A 20,178-nucleotide genomic window follows, 5' to 3' on the forward strand; every position below is an offset into this window, starting at 1 on the left:
AGGATATACCATGTTCCTCAAATCCATTGATGCTTCTGCTCATGTAAAAAATGCCACATACTTATGTGAGGCTATTGAGGAAGTCGTAGCAGAGGTGGGGGAACAACATGTGATCCAAGTGGTGATGGATAATGCAGCAAGTTATGTTGTTGCAGGTAAACTTTTAACTTTTTAAGTTTTGAAAATAAATTTATTTAAATTTTGAACTTTTTCTAATTCTAAGTTTCCTAAGTTCTAACATGTTTGGAATTTGAATTTCTAATTAACTTAAAAATTTTGTAGGTAAACTTTTGATGGAGAGGCACCCCACCATATTTTGGTCCCCTTGTGCAACACGCTGCATTGATCTTATGTTGGAGGAAATTGGCAAACTTGAGTTTGTCAAGTCATGCGTGAAAAGGGCAAAAAACATATGCAAATTCATTTATAATCATTCATTTGTCCTTAGCACAACGAGGAAGTACACAGGAGGCAAGGAGTTAGCTCGCCCAAGCATCATGAGGTTTGCCTCGAATTTCATCACCCTGCAGTCCTTGTTGACATCAAAGGATGATTTGAGGCGCATGTATGTTGGGCGGGACTGGATTTCATCTTCCTATGTTGCGACCACTGCAGGTTTGGATGTGGTGGATTGCATATTTGATGAGGATGGTTTTTAGAACCCCACTACAGAAATCCTTAAAGTAAATTTATTGTAATTTAACATTTAGTATTTTACGGTTTACTTAGTGCTATGCTAATTGTTTAATGATTTAGTTTTACTTTAAGTTATATTATTTTATATTTAAGTTTTGACTCAAATTTGTGTTTTACTTTATATATAGGTCACTGAGCCCCTTGTATCTCTCCTACGAACTGCTGATGGGGAGAAGCCCTCTATGGGCTACATATATGAGGGCATGGATAGGGCCAAGGAGGCCATTAGAGCCCAGTATGCAGGAGTGCAAGAGAAGTATGCCCATATTTGGGACATCATTGATAAGAGATGACAGAATCAGCTCCACCGACACATCCATGTCGTAGCTTACTTTTTGAATCCCACATTTTATTTTCGTCTTGACTTCAAGGCGGATGTGGAGGTTCTCACTGGTTTATATACACTGATCCAAAGGTTGAGTAGTGATGATGATAACACTGCTACAATTATTGAGCTAGACAAGTTCAATAATAAAGAGGGGCCACTTTTCTCTAGCAGGATGGCCATAGATGCTCGGACAACAATACAACCAAGTAAAAATTAAATAATATATTCAATGTTCATGAATCTAGATTCTAAACTTAAAGTTGATTATATAATTTTAGAGTTGTAATTTGTAAATCAGACTAATTGTTTTTGTTTTCCCTTATTTCAGATAGATGTTGGCAAATGTTTGGGGCCACAACTCCAAAACTTCAAAAAATTGTCATCCATATTCTGAGTCAGCCAAACAGCGCTTCTGGATGTGAGCACAATTGGTCCATGTTCGAGCACATCCACTCGAAGAGGAGAAATAGGTTGACAGTGCAGAGGTTGAATGATCTTGTCTTTGTTCATTACAACCTTCATCTTAGGATCAGACAGATTTTGGGCGTTGACTCCTCTCCGATCATTCAGGAGAAGATTGATCCAGAATCATAGTGGCTCACAGAGGTTGTGAAACCAGTCTTCACTAAGGAAGACCACGCGTGGGTTGATCAAGTGGATATAGAGGCTGAGGCTATGGCCATGGTAGAGGAGACAACTAGAGCACATTCAAGCATTGGTAGATGCACACATACACACACACACACACACACACACACACACACATAGGCCCTAACGACGTGGTTCGTGAGCCCATTGCCCATGCAGGGGATATGGCTCAGCGGTCCTCTAGGACCTACCTTAGACACCTTTCTAGTAGGCAGATTGGATACTCAGAGGCTGAGGTTGAGGCTACAACAGAGCTAGAGGATGATAATGAGGATGATGATGAGGCTTGAGCTAGAGCCTTGTTTTTATATTTTGTTTACATTGCCCATGCAGGGGATATGGCTCAGCGGTCCTCTAGGACCTACCTTAGACACCTTTCTAGTAGGCAGACTGGATACTCAGAGGCTGAGGTTCAGGCTACAACAGAGCTAGAGGATGGTAATGAGGATGATGATGAGGCTTGAGCTGGAGCCTTGTTTTTATATTTTGTTTACAGATATTGATAATGATACTGAATCATTGATAGACATACGTTTCAAACTTTCATGGGTCTTCATCTTAGATTCTTATATATATTTATGATTTGATGTCTTATGGATCTTCATCTTACATACATTCTATGATTTGAATCATTATGATCATTTGATTTCTATTTACTTCAGCTAGCCTACAATTTGCATTTTAGTACATAACATAGTTACACATGTGATGGATTTTATGTTCCATGTTTATGTATGTTAAGTTTTAACTTCTATTTGATGATGTTATAATGTGTTTTAAGTTATATTCAATAAAGAGTACATGAAATAAGTTTTAAATTGTTAAAATCTCTACATTTAAAGAGTTTTTTCAAATTTGCCGATTCATTGGCGATTCATCGCCGATTCACGATTCAATTCGGCCATGCCGATTCTGATATGATTCGGATTCTCGTAACTTTGGTTTGAACATAAATTCATACATATATGGACAAACCCGAATCCGCAAGGGGGGGAAGTTGTCATACCCACATACCTGAACCCCGTATCCGTACCCGAATCAGCAACTTAGGTGGTCTAGATTGAAGGATTTGGTAACTTGGGGAATCCCAATGCCCTGCCAGAATCCATGGGAATCCAAGGTTGTGGATGCCCAAAAACAGGGCCCACATGCCATTGTTTTCTTTTCTTTTCAGAAAAGTGCTGCAGATCTCCAGCAAGCTGTTGCAGGTGTTATGCTTGCAATCTAAATGGCATGCGACCTCTTAAGGAGTTGTTACTGATTATGTGCAAGTCGTTTTATCAAAAGCAAGTTCTGTTGGAATCATTATTGGAGCAATGTCGTGAGTGCCAAAAGGGACGGATAGCAGACATTTGAGTGGAAAATGGCTTTATAAGCCTCTTGGTAGTGCTCCAAAAGATCATAATGGCATGTGAGGTGAAAAGCAGGAGCGAGAAATTGTTAAGGCATATGAATATGATAAGTGACAGTATGATATATTAAAAAGTGGTTGTTTGACAGCTTTGACATTTTTTTGGCCACATTTGTTTTCTCAATCCCAACTGTCAGGGTGTCAGCTAATTTGTGCATTGTTGGAAGCCTATTTCTTTGCCTAGAAGATGCAATGGTTTGTTCCTATGGAGGGAAACTGTCCATGTATAATCAGCTGTTGTTATGGCTGAGACATCATTTGGCTTGCACACGAAGGATTTTGGCAGACAGTCAAGTGATTACAGATGGGAAACAGATCACACGCCAAGGAACCACTTACCTTCCCTTGCTAAGAGGCCATAGAAGGATTTAAGGAAATCAAGGAGTCTTTGGCACAATTTAGTTGGCTCAGTAGACACCCTCATGTAGTTGTCAAATAAAGATAAAACAACATATAAAAGCAAGGTGAGACAGAGAAGTTGTAGGGTTAATGTACAGCTCCATAAGAACCAATATGGCAAATCTCCAGGTATGCCACTAAGTAGCGAATGGGATACAGGTAGCCACCTTGTAGTTATTCACCAATTTAAATTTTCTCGAGATGAATATCTCTATTGTGTGTATTTTGCCCATTGCCACCCACTATTATATGTTTGGATTTTGAAGTTTTGAACCAATGATGAATAAACGTTGAACATGTTACATGTATGAATCTATGAATAAACACACATACATATATATACTTGAAAAATTTATATATGTACCCACAGCACAAGAACCACCCAAAAAAAAAAATGCTGAATCTCAGAATTGGAATCTGAACCCGAATTTGAATCAGAACCAAGATGGGCACCTTAGAGCTTAAGCTACTACAGCTGCTGAATTTCTATTTTTCTAGTTCTCTTGATACAGGAAGAAAATTGAATATAAATTGCACTGTAACAATGCAGTGAAACATATCAAAAGGATAAACAACATAAACATGGTCTAGTAATTTGTAGAAACCAAAGATGATGGCAAGAGATCATTGCATATAAAAATGCTATATCTCTCGTTAATTTTTATATAAGTACACTGAACACCAGAAAGAGTGGATAGGCTATCAAATTTATTATACAAGCTTTTGTTTTAGAAGTTGGATTATTGAATATTAGACAAAAAGAATTTTACATAGCTGAACAACTTCTCCCTGCAATCGACCTAGAGAATATATGCATGTGTAGAACCATTTTGATCCTTTCTAAGCATAAAAAACTCTTCTTTATCTTTGACTTCCTCTAATAAATCGTATTGGTAACATTTAGCATTACCTTCTGAATTGTTCGGATCTGTTCATGAGATCTGTTTTGAGCTAACTTCCTACTGGTATGACAGCCACACTGTCATGGCTTTGTAATCAGAATCCAAGAAGCCAGAAATCTGAATACTAGCTGCCACACCAGCTCAATGATGCACCATAATGACAATTCATCTGAGAAAAATTATTAGTATCAATTAGTCTCTAGGGCGTTAAACACAAGCATCCCGAAAGAATAGTAAACATTTGGCAACAGAATCCTTACCTGTCAAGAAAGGGTTGCAGATAAACAAACCTGCTCTTTCAAATTGAAGATGCCAATCAAGATCCTGAAGATTATGACCTGCTCAAGCTGCCAGGGTGCTGGCAGTTCTCTCAATTGACAATGAAAGTTCTCGCAACTGTTCTAGATTAACTGTTGATGGTGACTTTGTCAAAGAGCATTGAGCTGTAGTTGTCTTTGGAAATGCAATGACATCTCTAATAGAAGTTTCACCAGCCAAAAGCATAACCAAGCGATCAAGCCCATAGGCAATACCTCCTAGCCAATAAAAATACAGATGCATGAAAGTCATTGAGGAGTCAGACCCATGGACAAGCAATTATCATATACAAGGAATTGAATATAAGGTACAGAAAGCAAAGTTTACCATGAGGTGGAGCACCCATATCCAAAGCTTCGAGTAAATAACCAAACTTTTCTTCTGCCTGAATAGATAGCTAGCATATTAAGCATTGGTTAATATTGAACTAAATGATTGTAGCAGCATGCTGACCTATTACCTCTTTAGATGTGATTCCAACTATTTCCAGCACTTTTTCCTGGATCTCCCGCTTGTAAATTCTCAGGCTTCCTCCACCAATCTAATCAACAACTTAAAATTCAGAAACATGCGTATATGGTAAAACAAAAATATATATGAAATTAATATATCACAAACATTAATTGTTTCATCGTATTTCTGCACATAGGATACTCCAGATGTTGAGTTGTGTGACTTTTTTGAAAGTAAACTTTGAATGGCAGCTAAACCGGATATTAATTGGAACACAAGCACTATATCTTTTCGGATATTCCCAAGGGTACCATCATGTCTTCTTAGAGTTGTCAGATACTTTTCTTGTCCTTTCCGGGTACGTTTATCCACATATTGGAATCTAGATACAGATATGACAATGCTGGATATGGCATGCCTACTGTATCAAGACATATCCAGACATGTGCCTGTGTTTGAATGTATACATATGGATACAGCCACAGACCATATACAGCAGCATCATATTCTTATCTAGATTCCAACATGCAGAAATGTACCCAGCCAGCCAGATAAAGTATCCAACAATTCTGAGCAGGCATGATGATACACTTGGAGATATCCCAAAAGATAAGAGTGCTTGTCTTCCAATAAATATTTGATTTAGATACCACTAAAAAATTCTGTCTAGCTAATTTAGTACATCCTGGAGCCCTTTGTGCCAGATAGAAGATTTATTTTATATGTTGGCTTCTAAGTACGATTTGAAATTTATCCAGCCACATGTACTCAGAAACAAATATTTATTTTGACCTCTATCAAAAATGCTATGGAAGCAATAAAATTAACTTCTTTAATTACCTCCATTCCGTTGTATACCATGTCATATGCCAGAGCCCGAGCTGTGGAAAGATCAGACATGTCCTTTGGATTTGGTGCAGTGAAAGGATGATGGAGAGCCTGCATACCAAATTCAAATAAGCAAGACAACATTGAAACTTGACAAAAACTATATACCACAGAAGCTAAACTTCTAAGTAAATTGAAATACGCTTACAAGTAGTTTACAATAAGAAACAAATAGGGTTTGAAGTTACACCAGCATTAAGGTTTATGAATCAGTTGATCTTTTAGCAAAGATTCTTGCTTAATACACTAAGGTTGTAGTATATACTATATAATATAAACCATATCAGCAGCACATTTTTAATGCATTCTACTTTTACTAAGATGCCTCTTCACAGCAATGCTTATTACAATCAAAATGAATGCATGCTACTTTTAATAAGAAGCATTTTCAGAGTTGATTATTAGAATTAAAGATTGAATCTCAAAATGAAAACGATAAAAAAAACTATTCTCCATAGATAAGCAAATGCAATTCATTCTAATCATTGTAGTTGCTACTGCAAGTGTAATATCCTCCCCTATTTTTCCCAAATAAAGAAACTTGCAAGCTACTTTATGATATCAATTAATTTTCTTAATAACTCAACATGGCATTTTTGTCAAACACTTGGCACACATACTACAATATATAGGAAAATCTGAAACTTCTTATTTGCTAATTAAATATTGATTTTTGCCATGTAAATGTGCTCATACAATTGTTTAACATGCTGCAACAAATATCAGTCTCGTAATTCAACAACTACAATGCAAAAGTATTAAAATTTGACAGAAGAAACCTGGAATTAGTTGCTGTAGTATTTTTGCAGATGTAGTTGGCAGCCTTCCAAACCCTCAAATCAGCAAGAATAAACAATAAACTTGTTGCAAATATTGTTCACGCACTGTAGCAAATTCACTATTCATCCGCACAGTAGCAAAACACTATTCATCCGTACTGTAGAAAAACACTATATGAAACCCAGTATGTTTGGAAACACCGTTAATCCTCCGGATTGTGTCTTTCAACAACGAAGAGAATGCTAGCAAAGAGGGATTCCGTCCTCCAAGCCCGATAAACAAATATCCAGCAACATAACATTTATCTTCATCCAAGCATACTAAAAAGAAGCTCTTCCATTTCTTTTATAGTGTTCTCACAAGAGCTCAGTCCTTCGTTTTCTCAATGTGGGATAAAACATAACTCCCTTTATGTAACTTATGTCTCCAATGTGTTATAAAATAAAGGGGACTCTTTTAGTTTAAATATTTCCCACAAACTATAGTTTATGCATTAATAAAGTTAAATATTTAAATTTAACTTTATAAAATAGCTTTATTAATGCATAACAAATCTTATCAATGATAAACAAGTCTTCTTGTCGATTTTAAACAATTAACATCAACATACCACTGCCACTGGATGTCCGACCATGTCCAAGATGACTTACTATAAATAGTAAGTATGCCCAAAGTTGTCTCAAAACCCCTCAAAAAGATCTGCAACTGAAACTATCTAGGCCAAATGGCCTCTAAGTCCCTTTAATGTCCTGGTTAGCCTACGGGACTGTGGGGAAATAGGCTAACAACAACATCATGCTATGAATGCTAAAAAGGGGACATTACAGCAAGTATCCATTGTCAGAGGTATGGGCCCCCAATCGGAAGGCTGACAACCATATATATAGTATTCCATCAATAAAAATGGGGCAAAGAAGCTCATGTCTCATTATCACATGGAACATTGGTGAGAAATCCACAGGGAATCCCGATGCCCGTTTGGAATCCTGCTGGAATCCGGGCAGAATCCAGAGGAATCCACTGGGACCCAAGGTTGTGGGCATCCAAAAATGATCTGACATGCCATTTTTTATTTTATAAATCTAAAAAGCATCTAATTTCGACCATAAAGCATGCTTTGGTCATTTGATGGTCATTCATTAATTTCTCAAGCATTTTTCACCAATTTTGCTTTGTTCTATAGCTGCAGCATTTTTCTATGAATTACATGAACTAATGATGAATGACCCAATTATATGTTGGTAAGTTTTGAACCAATGACTGAACATTGAATGTGTTACACGTATGAATCTATAAATATAAATACATACATACATACATAAACATATATATATATATATATATATATATATATATATATATATAGATATATATATATATATATATATATATATGAATGTATGCACCAATGATGAATGAACATCGAACATGTTACATGTATGAATCTATGAATATCAAAGTAACAAGAATCGGAATCGGATCGGAATCGGCAAGGCCGAATCAAATCGTGAATCGGCCATGAATCGGAATCGAATCGGCCATGAATCGGAAAATTTAAAAAACCCTTGAAATTTAGTGAGTAACTTATTTCATAAACCCTTTATCGCTGATTCGATTCACCGATTCACAAAAAATCGTTTGGCTTGAATCGAATTGCCGAATCGCGTGAATCGCATGAATCGCCGTGATTCTTGGAACTATGATGAATATACATACATATATATACCCGCGGTACTAGAACCCAACTAAAAAAAATTGCCAAATCCAAGAATCCGAACCTGAAACCAAATCCATATTGATGCCAGGAACGGCAACTCAGCTTTAAATTCCAAATGGTAGGTGGCTAAGTCTATAGTATGTCTCGATTTCACAATCAAGAGGCGATAGAAAGCCTGATGAAAACCCTTTTAAAAATGTGAACAAAAAGAAACTTTCAAACTTCACATTTGATGACTTGTTTTTGTCAATCTCAATGGGTCCAGCATTCAACAAACTAGAGGTGAGGACAGATAGAGCTACATTAGCTCAAATTGACCCCACTGGATGGGATATGGCATGGCAAGGACACAGCAGAATTGAGGATACTCACCACATGCCACCTCACAAGGTTTAATTCCTTCACTACAAAGAGAAAATGATGCACATAGTGCTTCAGCCTTCATCCAATCAGTCAAGAGGAACAATTTTAATTCTAGAAGGTCAAAGGAGTTGGTGGCAATACATGGTACCAGCCTTGCTACTACAGGGTTAACAAACCCCTAGGAATTGTCATATTCTAACTTTGTGTCAATTTGTTGATCCCAACAGTGCTATACATGTTGATGAAGAAGAGGCACAAGAGGGATCAGTTGGGGTTCCATTTCCAAGGCGAACACTACGGTGGTGGCTCAAACTGGAACTTCGGTTGTAATTTGTCATGTAGACTATCAGAGGCAAATGCTGATTAGGGAAAGATACTTTCAATTATTCTTGTTTTTTCACTTCATTTTTGGTTGAAACTTGCAGCCTTTGGGCTTTTTTGCATATATATATGGGCATTTATAGTGAAAGCCTTTAAATTTTGTTAATTTGTTTGTCAGTTCTTATGTGAAATCTCAATTCAACTCTAATGTTAAGATTAAAGTTTTATAATGTCTATGATGAATGCTTTTCATATCTTCATGTAAATATTTGATATTTCTTTCTATTTAGAAATTCAAATAACTTATTTCCTTAATTGACATCCTTTGCCATCCCCTTAAGAAAAGCTCCAACTAAAAAGAAATGTTCCAGAAACACATTCCCCTGCACCCTGATATTCCCATCCTGGAAACTTGGGGAAGCATAAGCATAAATGGATGAAGTGCCCAAATTACAATTAAAAAAGAAAATCAGTTGGCCCTCTCAGTGGCAAAACAACAAATGAGGATGTAATTTTTCATCATTACCAGTTAGCCCTTGCAAAAATAGACTGGTCTTACACACTGCAAAGCTTTAAATTTTACATATTCTGTATATCTATGTGGTGAACACCCTAATACACCTGAAAACTTCGAAGTCATCTAAAAGCTTCTCCCAATTAGGAAGGACACTGTCAGATGTATCGTTTTTCAGTTTTGGACAAGGAAATCCGCATTCCCTATCTCTGAGGCACATTCCATTTTCTCCCTTTATGGCATGCACTTCCCTTTATCTCTTAAACGTTTGTCTTCTCAATCGTTAGGGAGAGAGCCCAGATATGCCACTGCAGTCTGTAACTCAAAAATCCGACCTTGCATTGATCTCACACGTATTTATAGTCTACAAATTTCTTTAAACACGTGTTTCTCTTCTCTTCCAAAAAACATCTCTTAACCATGATGCAATTATGTATCCATGCAACATCTTCACCATTCAAACCCCATTTGTTTCTTTGGCACATGAATGCTTGTTTTTATTAACTTTGCAAAGATACAGAAGAAAGATGACAGAAACAATGCAGCAGACTATAACATAACTCTTGATGAAAATATCTACCCAAAACTTTTCTTTTCCAAGTTTATAATCATAATTCAATCAACTTTTGTTCCAAGGAAGCAAATAACAAACAAAATCTAAGTGGCTGAAATTTTTTGTTTGTGGCTAATCCACAGCGATTGAAAAATCCAAACAAAAGTTAAAGAAACCAGGGGAAAATGTGAAAGCAATATTTTCTACAAAATGTGAAGAAGAATTTGGAAGTACAAAATTTGCATAGTTACACCCCCATCCTATCCCTAGGGGGACAAGTTTCTAAGATAGGAGGACTATTACAGAAGTAATTGGTAAAATACTTGTTTGTTATTAACAGAGACCGAGAGGTTTATATATACAAAAAAATAAAGCGATGTTTCCTTAGGAAACGATCGTAAAGAATAGAGATATTCTATTCTAGCTAAAAGAAAGCTAAAGAAAGCTAACAGATAACTACAACTTACTAAATATTAGAAACATTCTAATATTTACAATAGATTACAACCAGATAACCATTAACTAATAATAGAAGCTTATCTATTATCGCAAAACACTCTCTTAATGGTTAATTTGTCCAGAGCACGAAGGTGTCAAAAGTTGTAAAAGGCAGATTCTATCTGCTTAGTGTGCTCTGCATTGTTCACTATGAGTTGTGAACCAGATTGCTTAGATAGGACAGCTAAGCACTTCCAACATTCAACCTTCATGTGCCCATACTTGTGGCAATAGTTGCATTGAATGTTCTTATTCTTGGAGCCTCATAAAGCTAGAGTAGAGGACCTCTGCTGAGAAGACTGCTGTGAACTAGAACCACCTTATCCCTATCGCGATATTCAAAGATGGTTAGCATCCGTTGTTTCCACGTGTCATAATTGTGACTATTGAGCTTCTGATTTTCCTCGAGCAAAATATTAGTCAAAGATGCCATAGGACATTTTGCAATGAAAAAAAGTGTGAAAATCTGTAAAGGTATGTATTGCGAGGAAAAAATGGAAGTACCCATAAGAGAGCTCAAAAAACCCAAAAAGATTGTGTAGTCAGTTTTCGGATCTTGGCTCAAAAAATCGAGGCACCTAGAAAAACAGATGACCCAATTGAGATCTCGAAAAACCCACCAAGAGACAATAAAAAATTTTGATCCGATACAAAAATTTAGGGTTTCAAACAAAAACGGCCCTGGCTACAAAAAAGCTTAGAAAAATGGCAAATTTGGAGAGAAAAATGCAGAATTTGGGCACGAATAACCAAAAGAGGTTTATAAAAAACCTAGACACCTCCAAATAGGCAAAAATGACCACTTTTTTTTAATGGAAAAAATCATGGTTGCCAAGAGACCCATCTCCCCCCTAAAAATCGCGTCTCGGAGGCTTTTTGCATCTCCGGAGACCTCAAAAAAGGTTGGAGACTTCATGACGAAGTCTCCCCATCTCCTAATCAAAAAAGTGAAGTCTCCCTGAAGTCTCCTGATAAAATATAAATGTAAAATATAATATTAAAAATTTTATATATTTTAGCCCTCATTTAAATGTTTTTAATGCAAAAATTAAGACCACCAACAATTTAAATGATTAAATTGTTTAAAATATTTTATTTAATAAATTAATAACTTTAAAAACATTAGAAACACTTTTTAAAAATTATTTTTATTCTAAATTCCAAGTGAACCAACAATAATTGGAAATATTTGAGAAATAATTAAAACCACTAAAAACAACCAAAAATATTTAAATTTTTAAATTAAAAATGTAGATATTTATGTTGTGATATTTCTATAGATATTTATGTTTACAAATATCCGATTGAACTTCCAAGATATTTATATTATAATTTATTATATCTCCTACTATTTTGGATTCTATCATGAGAGAATTATTTTATTGCATATAATATGTTTTATATATACGTAAATGCATAAACTATTTAATTAAGTTAATTAACCTAAAAGCTAAAAGTTTAGGGTTTAAAGGCATTACAAATATTTTAATTTATAAACTTCAGTCTTTATTTTATGTTGAAAGTTTAAACAGTATTCAACCCTAGGCGACAACGGGCATTGGAGACTTGTTTTTACAGATTTCCTTGGAGTTTTGCAGCAGCCACAGGCACAGACTTGCGTTTCATTTCCTTGGTGTTTTGCAGCACAGACGCCCAGCATTTCATTTGAATTTTGCAAGAAAGACGTCCGAACACCCAACGCAAATGCTTAGTACAGACGACCAAACGCCCAATGCAAACACGCAGTACAGACGCCCAAATGTCCAACACCATAGGGTCTGTGCCATCTAGACGCCTAACACAACAGGTCCAACTTGGACTCTTTACGTTTAAAATTGAAGCTTCATACTGTTAGTATGCGGCCAAATGAATTTCAATTCTTGCAAGTGTATAGCAATTGCAGATTTGAAAGTAGTCATTTAAATTTGTAATGTATTGGGTTCCCTTGAATAAGCTTAACTTCCTAAGCTGCTCAAATTTCCATGACAGCTTCATAATGCCTGAAACCCACACCAATAAGGTCTGAAATATGCATAGATGTTACCAAATCAGCCTACTAAAGCTAGCTGGCCATTAAACAAGTGTGGTGATGACTAGAGAAGATCCTGAACTCCTTCCAGCAACAACCCACCTGCCTTTATGCATAATCAGATGAATTTAAAAAGCCAAAGTCGTCTCTAAACAACTGAGAATCTCCTTGAATGCCACATGTGGGAACCTTAATATGGTCAGCGAACACAAGAGTGGACTGTCCCTCAGTAAAATTTAAAATACTAAATATTCTTAGCTAGCTGATGAAAGGAAATGTCTGAGTTGTCAGTCCAGCACTCGGAAAACATTAGGGAAAGTATCCAAAATCATGTAAATTTATAATTAAATAATTTAAACTCTGTCTGCGAGTCTACCGTTTAAAAAATAATTAAACTGCGTATATGTGATCACTGATTATAGTTTTAAAAAATCACTGTCAGTGTACACTGTAAATATTTAAGTTAACTGAGTTTGGAGTTGTTACAGACTACAGGTCTGATTTGCAGCTTTCTTAATCTAATTATTAAAAAAAATTGTCCAGAATGTCAACTGGGGGAAGATATCCATTATGGAAGTATTCTGATCATATTCCTGGGGCTAAAGGTTCAGGTGGAACTGCTACAATTAAATGTAAACATTGTCCAAAAGCATGGCAAGGTACTTACACAAGGGTGAAGGCTCATTTTCTTAGTATACCTGGAAAAGGTGTTGAACCTTGTCAAAATGAGGCAATACGTCTTGAGGCTGTGAGGGATCAAGAAAGGGTGAAGGATCAAGAAAGGGCTGATGGGAAAATATATCAAAATGTTAGCTCCTCTTATGCTTCCACAACAGGGGCACCTACTGGTAACATGACTGAAACTCAAATCTTTCAATACAGATGTAGCAGAGATGAATCAAAATGCATCTTCTGCTACGGGTGTGGAACATACACAATCACGCAAGAGACCAAACACTGGCAGCTCAAACCCAATTGAAAGACTTTTTGATATGCAAGGCCGAAAAGTAGTCGATACAGCAATTGCACGGTTCTTTTATGCAAATGGAATAGCATTTAATGTTGCCCGTTCACCTTTTTTTATAGAGATGGTCCAAGCTATCAATAATGGACCAGCAGGGTATAAGCCACCTGGGTCTGAGAAGCTCAGCACTACTCCAATCGATAAAGAAAAAATTCGATTAGAGCAACAAATATTACCATTAAAATGAGTGTGGGCTTCAAAAGGTTGTACTATTGTGATGGATAATTGGACAGATACTAGGAACCCTTCCCTACTCAATGTCATGGTAACTTGTAGAAAAGGGCCTTATTTTTTGAAGGCAATTGATAGTACAGGGCAAGAGAAGAATGCTGATTATCTTCATAGCCAGTTATGTGACAGCATTGAGGAGGTGGGAGCATCACATGTGGTGCAAATTGTTACTGATGCTGCCCCTGTTTGTAAAGCAGCAGGTTTAATGGTGCAAAAGAAGTTCAAACATATTTTTTGGACACCATGTTGTGTGCATTCATTGAATAATGCACTTAAAGATATTGGGAAATTCCAGTGGATTTCAGATCTCATAGAAAAGGGCAGAAAAATTCAGATGTTCATCTATAACCATCATCACACACAAGCACTTTATCGGAAATTTTCCAAAGTGGAACTTTTGAAACCAGCTGATACAAGGTTTGCATCTTATTTTATTCTTCTTGACCGCCTTTGTGAAGTCAAAGGAGCTTTGTGTTCTACCATGGTTAGTGATGCATGGGCTTCTTGGAGACAGTCTACATCAGACACCGCAGTTGAGGTGAGAAGTTTGGTTCTTGATGATCACTTTTGGGCTGATGTTCGATTTGTTGTGGCATTTATTAGGCCCATTTGTGACGTGATCAAATTTGCAGACTCGTATAGGCCATGTTTGGGGGAGATTTATGAAGAAATGGATTCCATGTGTGAAAGAATCAAGACAATAACAGATGCTAGAGATCCCTCTTTATATGCTTTGATAAAAGATAAACTCCATGGAAGATGGAATAAGCTGAACACACCCCTTCATTGTGGTGCATATGCCTTAAATCCTAAATGGCATAATACTGAAGAGACCAAGAAGAGAGCTCCACATGAAGATAGAGAGGTAATGAAGGGGTTTTGGGCTGCAATAAAAAAGATTTATGGTCGAGGTGATGAGGCTTCAGTTATAAGGAGTCAATGGAATAAGTTTTCACGTGGACAGGGAGATTTTGCTTCAGTGGAAGCTTTATATGATATGCGAGCAAAGAAAGACCCTATAGAATGGTGGTGGAACCATGGAGGTGATACTCCTGAGTTGCAATCATTTGCAATAAGATTGTTGTCACAAGTGGCTAGTTCTTCAGCTTCTGAGAGGAATTGGAACACTTATGGTTTTATTCATTCATTGAAGACGAACCGATTGGGATCAAAGAAAGCAGAGAACTTGGTGTACATTCATAGCACACTCCACCTTCTCTCTCGTGTTGATCCTACATATATGGAAGGTCCCTCAGCAAAATGGGATCAAATTGCACATGATGGAGATGTTGCAGCCATGGTGGAAGAAGCAGTTGACCCAAATGGCCTTAATGATTTGCCCCCGGTTGTACTACCATCAGAGAAACCTGAGTTGGAGAGTGATGATTTTTTGGAGAGCATGATAGCTGAAGACCTTGAGATGGATGATCACAACCTTGTGGAGTAAATGATAGTACCATAGACATACTAATACTAGATATATTTCTGTTTTTTGTTTATTGTACAAAGTGTTCATTTTTGTTTGCATATCGGCAATTCAGCATCAAACTATACTTTTTTGAATTTAAAATTTGAATATGTAATGATAATCTCAGCAATTATCAATCTGATATGATGGTGATCATATGCGATATTTGAAAAACAAATGTCTATGAGATACAATATTGTGATCATGTGAGTTTTGAAATCTTTGACTCTATGAATCTATTTTAATTTTTAATGTGACAACACTATTATTATTTACTTTAGTCTTTTAGTCTTACAATATTACTATTTTCAAATTTTGTATTTACTTTTAATATTAGACTCTTTAAGTTTAAACTATTAAAAATTTAATTTTAGAATAAATAAGAAATTGCCGTCTCCAAGTACTGTTGTCTCCTATTTGAAAAATTGTCGTACCGGTACTAGTACCAATACCAGAGACCTCGAAGTCTCCCCATCTCCCAATGACCTTGGAAAAAATAGGCCACAAAATAGATGCGCGATTTTTAGAGAAATCTGGATGTGAGTGACAGTAAAATCTGGGCGTGAGTTGCAGCGAAATGGAGCCCAACAAACCTCCATGTGAACAACAGAGAATAACCCCCGATTTTCAATGGATTTGGTCGCGCTAGTTGTAGATGGAAGGGTGCGAGTTTGCAGAATGGAAAACATCGCGTGAGTTACAGACAAAATGACACAATATTTTTGGCAGAAAACTCTTGTTGAACCAGATGTTTTGGAAGCAAATATGCATGAAAATAATAACAAAAATAAAAGACGGATAATTTCAACCAAGAAATTATAATTATTTTAGAGTATCGGCTATGGTACCATATTATGGAAGTAATTGGTAAAATACTTGCTTGTTATTAACAAAGACCGAAAGGTCTACATATACAAAAGAATAAAGCGATGTTTCTTTAGGAAACGATAGTAAAGAATAGAAATATTCTATTCTAGCCAAAAGAAAGCTAAAGAAAGCTAACAGATAACTACAGCTAACTAAATATTAGAAACATACAATAGATTACAAATAGATAACCATTAACTAATAATAGAAGCTTATCTATTATTGTAATAGGGACAAAGGGGCTTCACTTTGAGGACAGCAGGGAGGCAGCAGTGGTGGAGGATGGCGGGGTGTATATACTATATAGTAATTTGCAAAACCGTTGCCAACCCCTATTCCTATTTCACTAGAAAGTATAGTTGTACACTAGCTATTTCAAAATTATGGCCTGAAATGCTTGAAAAATTCATCAGCATATAAAAGAAACATACCAATAGAAGATTGTGATACTCACCTCAAACCTCTGCTCAGAATCATTCCACTCGAACATAGGAAATTCTGTCACCCATAAAATTGAATGTGCAGACTACAAAACAAATGATCAGATGTTAAAAGAAAAGAGGAAAGAAAACAACTACATCGTAAGCAACAGACATTGAAATTGGCTCTCTAAAACAATGCTATAATTATATTGCCAAAAAATTAACTTAAAGAATGCATAAAAGAAGACGCCAGGTACGAAACAAGACAGAATTTTCAATTAAGTCTACACAATCAAGTTTTATGTCAGTGTACCTTTCTACTGCAAAGTATGGCCTATGCAGTCGGAGCATTGAAACTTTAATCTAGTAAATTAGAATGATTTGACTTTGACAAATTACTGAAATGCTCAAAAATCATATGATTATTATGAATGATGTCAAAGGATGCATTCACTCACATTGTCAATTAGTCTTAAATCATGAGCGATGAATGTTCTCAGATGACCAAGTGTTTTGTTCACAGTTGAAGGATGGCCTAATGCAAAAAGAATCAAATCTCCTGGTTTTGCATAACATAGATTAAGAAATTCTTCCCTCTTTCCATTTTCCAAGCTTGATATCAAAGCTGTAATTCCTTCAAGCTGACCTAACAAGGTTTTCCACACATGCAATTATCATTTAATACAGAAAAAAGTATTTTCTAGAGAATAATAACATGATGATTATCATGTACAGATGATACCACTAAAAATTCTATTTCCAAGCTAAGTCGTGTTTGGTACCACAAGCTTCATATAGATGCTACAAACTTTCCAAAAACTGAATAAACATTTGCTAATCATTGCTTGAACTGAGAAATCAAGTACCAATGGGCATACCATTTTCAAGAACCTTGAGAAAAGGTAAACCTTTGGCCCCAGACTTAACTGCTTCCTTATAAATATCTCCTTTCTTCAGATTCATGTTAGAATATTTGCTTGATCCAGAAGGCACAGCCAAAGCCTTAATAACTCCACCAGTTGCCAGGGTATCAGCAAAAATTTGGAAATTCGAGCCAAGAAATACTTCTGACACCTGAGTAGTTACACCATTTTCAAAACAGCTTTGAGCAGGAAAATTAGAACCATAGATATGAAATGAGATAAGAGAATCTATAAAGAAGATCTCGTCAACTGATTAAAGAAAACAAAGTAATGCTTATAACTATAAGAAGCTAATCCAAAAGAAACAAAGAATCAAAACATTACAACTATGGAAAGAGATTTTAAAAGCACATTCTAGCAAACAAATGAAAGAGAATCAACAAAATTCACCGCTCAATCTTGATTCTTGCAACCAAATTGACTGAAGAAATTAAGAAATATAGAAATAAGTCATCATTAGCTTAGAAATTTATTTTGTACTATTAAAATACTATAATGTTTCTATAATGATCATCTAGTTGGTTTACGAAGTTTCGTTTTCTACATTTTGTTAACGAGTGTTTTGCTTAGAAACATCCTTTTGTGGTCTGTTATAAATAGAGCATTTCATCTCTATTGTAAATATCGTTTTATAATATGCTACCAAAGCAGTCTGATGGGGTTCTTCAAGTTTTGGGGATTTTTTTAATAAAAATTTGAGGTTCTACCTAGAGTTTTTCCAAAAGCAAAAATTTAAATCAATTTTTGCATGAAAAAGTCAAGGGTCTCCTTCCTGAAAAATCGCAGGTGGTTTGTGGTCAAGTATTCTCGTGTTGGTATTTCTGTCCCCACAACTTATGTTAATGGTGAAACTATCCATGGGCATTTTTCTGAGGGTTTCATTTTCCTATATCTCAGGGTTTCAAGCCACCTCATATTTTGCCTGCACAATGCATGATTTTTGAGGATTTCAGTGATCTGGAAACCCATTTTTAACCCCATGGGCCCATGCACTTGGCTTTTTCATGACTTAGCAAGCCATGTGTTTAGTTTTTGAGCTTCGTTTTTCACATCATTGTGTAGTTTTTACATCTCTACAATTCGTGCTGGGACGAGAGTTTCCTCAAAATCATGGTTTCCGTTTGAGAAGCGGATCTTAGTGTCTCTGGTTACAGGGAGGGAAAGCTTTGTTACCCAACATCTGGTTGGAAGGACTGATTATCTTGGTTGTATCCAGCAGTTCTAAAGAGTCAAGGAGGGTCTCAGCAGTAGGCTCATGTTGTAAAGCATTCTGAAGAGAAGGGGGGCTCATCTATAGTTATACATTCGCGACCGAAAGACTTGCAGATTATGTCTTTTGTAGGGTAGTTACAACAATGACCACTATGGGAGGGTATTAAAATATTGTAATGTTTCTATAATGGTCTTACCTGGTTTAGGAAGTTTCCTATTCTGCAATTTTTAACAAGTTTTTCGTTTCGAAACATCCTCTTATAATCTGTTATAAATAGTGTTTTTTGTTTCTTTGTAAATATCGATTTATAATAACATTTACCACCTATACAAAATAGTTGGTGATTAAATAAGCTATTTTTTATTGGTCAAATCTCTGATTACCCATAGGTTTGTCTCCAGATTAGTTTGCAAGGACTGAATCCTGTTGAAGATTGATTGTCTTCTATAAACAGGTTATATTCTTAGTTACCAATTCGGGTGCAGATACACGTGTGGATTGGAGAATCAGGTTCGTGGATGCATGAAATTTTTTGGGGGAGGATGCGGATATATCTATATATATATATATATATAGATAAGCATATATAAATAATAATTATATTATGTATATGCAAAGAAATGAAAGAAATATACAAAATTAAACATTTGATAGTATGATACTTCACCTAAACATATTCAAATTCAAATTCAAATAAGTTATAATTAGAGATAATAGTTGATATTTATAATGTTTTAAACATGTAGTATTAAAAATTTATAATACACCATTAAAGTTTATGAATGGAGAAAACTGTTAACAAAATAAAATAATAGATCATTAATGTTAAATTAAAGGTTAAATGTTAAAATGTTTTTTAAGATAGTTTAATATCGCCAAAATAATATTTGACATTAGGAACATATGGTGTTAAGAATTTAAAATACTTGATAAAGCTCAGAAACAAATAGACAAGAAAAAGAGGTTTAACTTTTTTTTTGAGGGTTGCAATGTCGTGGAAACTGGAAGAAATGCCCTGTTCATTTTCTTCAAGACCGAAGCCAGCAACAAATGACGAAGATAGAGCCTACGCTCATGCAACAGATATAGCTCAGTCCGAGCTAGATTTGTCTTGCATCTCAGGAAGAATATCAACGGATGGGTAAAAAAAGAACTCATGCCTTGTTCGTTTTCTTCTGCTGTGAATTTGCATTGTTTTTAATTTTTAAAGGA

The 20,178-nt window shown here is 35.8% G+C and overlaps 1 protein-coding gene across 1 annotated transcript in view; it reads right to left on the minus strand.

Annotated features, from left to right (window-relative positions):
• Nucleotides 1-4,715: 4,715 nt before the first annotated feature.
• LOC149578672 (aspartate--tRNA ligase, chloroplastic/mitochondrial-like) overlaps nucleotides 4,716-20,178 on the minus strand; it is a 126,585-nt gene continuing 111,122 nt past the window's right edge. Inside the window, 8 exon segments of the mRNA XM_089831006.1 lie at nucleotides 4,716-4,738; nucleotides 4,741-4,920; nucleotides 5,030-5,087; nucleotides 5,163-5,243; nucleotides 5,996-6,094; nucleotides 16,863-16,934; nucleotides 17,289-17,476; nucleotides 17,709-17,904. Coding sequence (XP_089687132.1) covers nucleotides 4,716-4,738; nucleotides 4,741-4,920; nucleotides 5,030-5,087; nucleotides 5,163-5,243; nucleotides 5,996-6,094; nucleotides 16,863-16,934; nucleotides 17,289-17,476; nucleotides 17,709-17,904 — 897 coding nt within the window.

The sequence above is a fragment of the Cupressus sempervirens genome, chromosome 1, assembly GCF_028749045.1.
Source record: "Cupressus sempervirens isolate cs-2001-9-10 chromosome 1, ASM2874904v1, whole genome shotgun sequence".
Classification (NCBI taxonomy): Eukaryota; Viridiplantae; Streptophyta; class Pinopsida; order Cupressales; family Cupressaceae; genus Cupressus; species Cupressus sempervirens.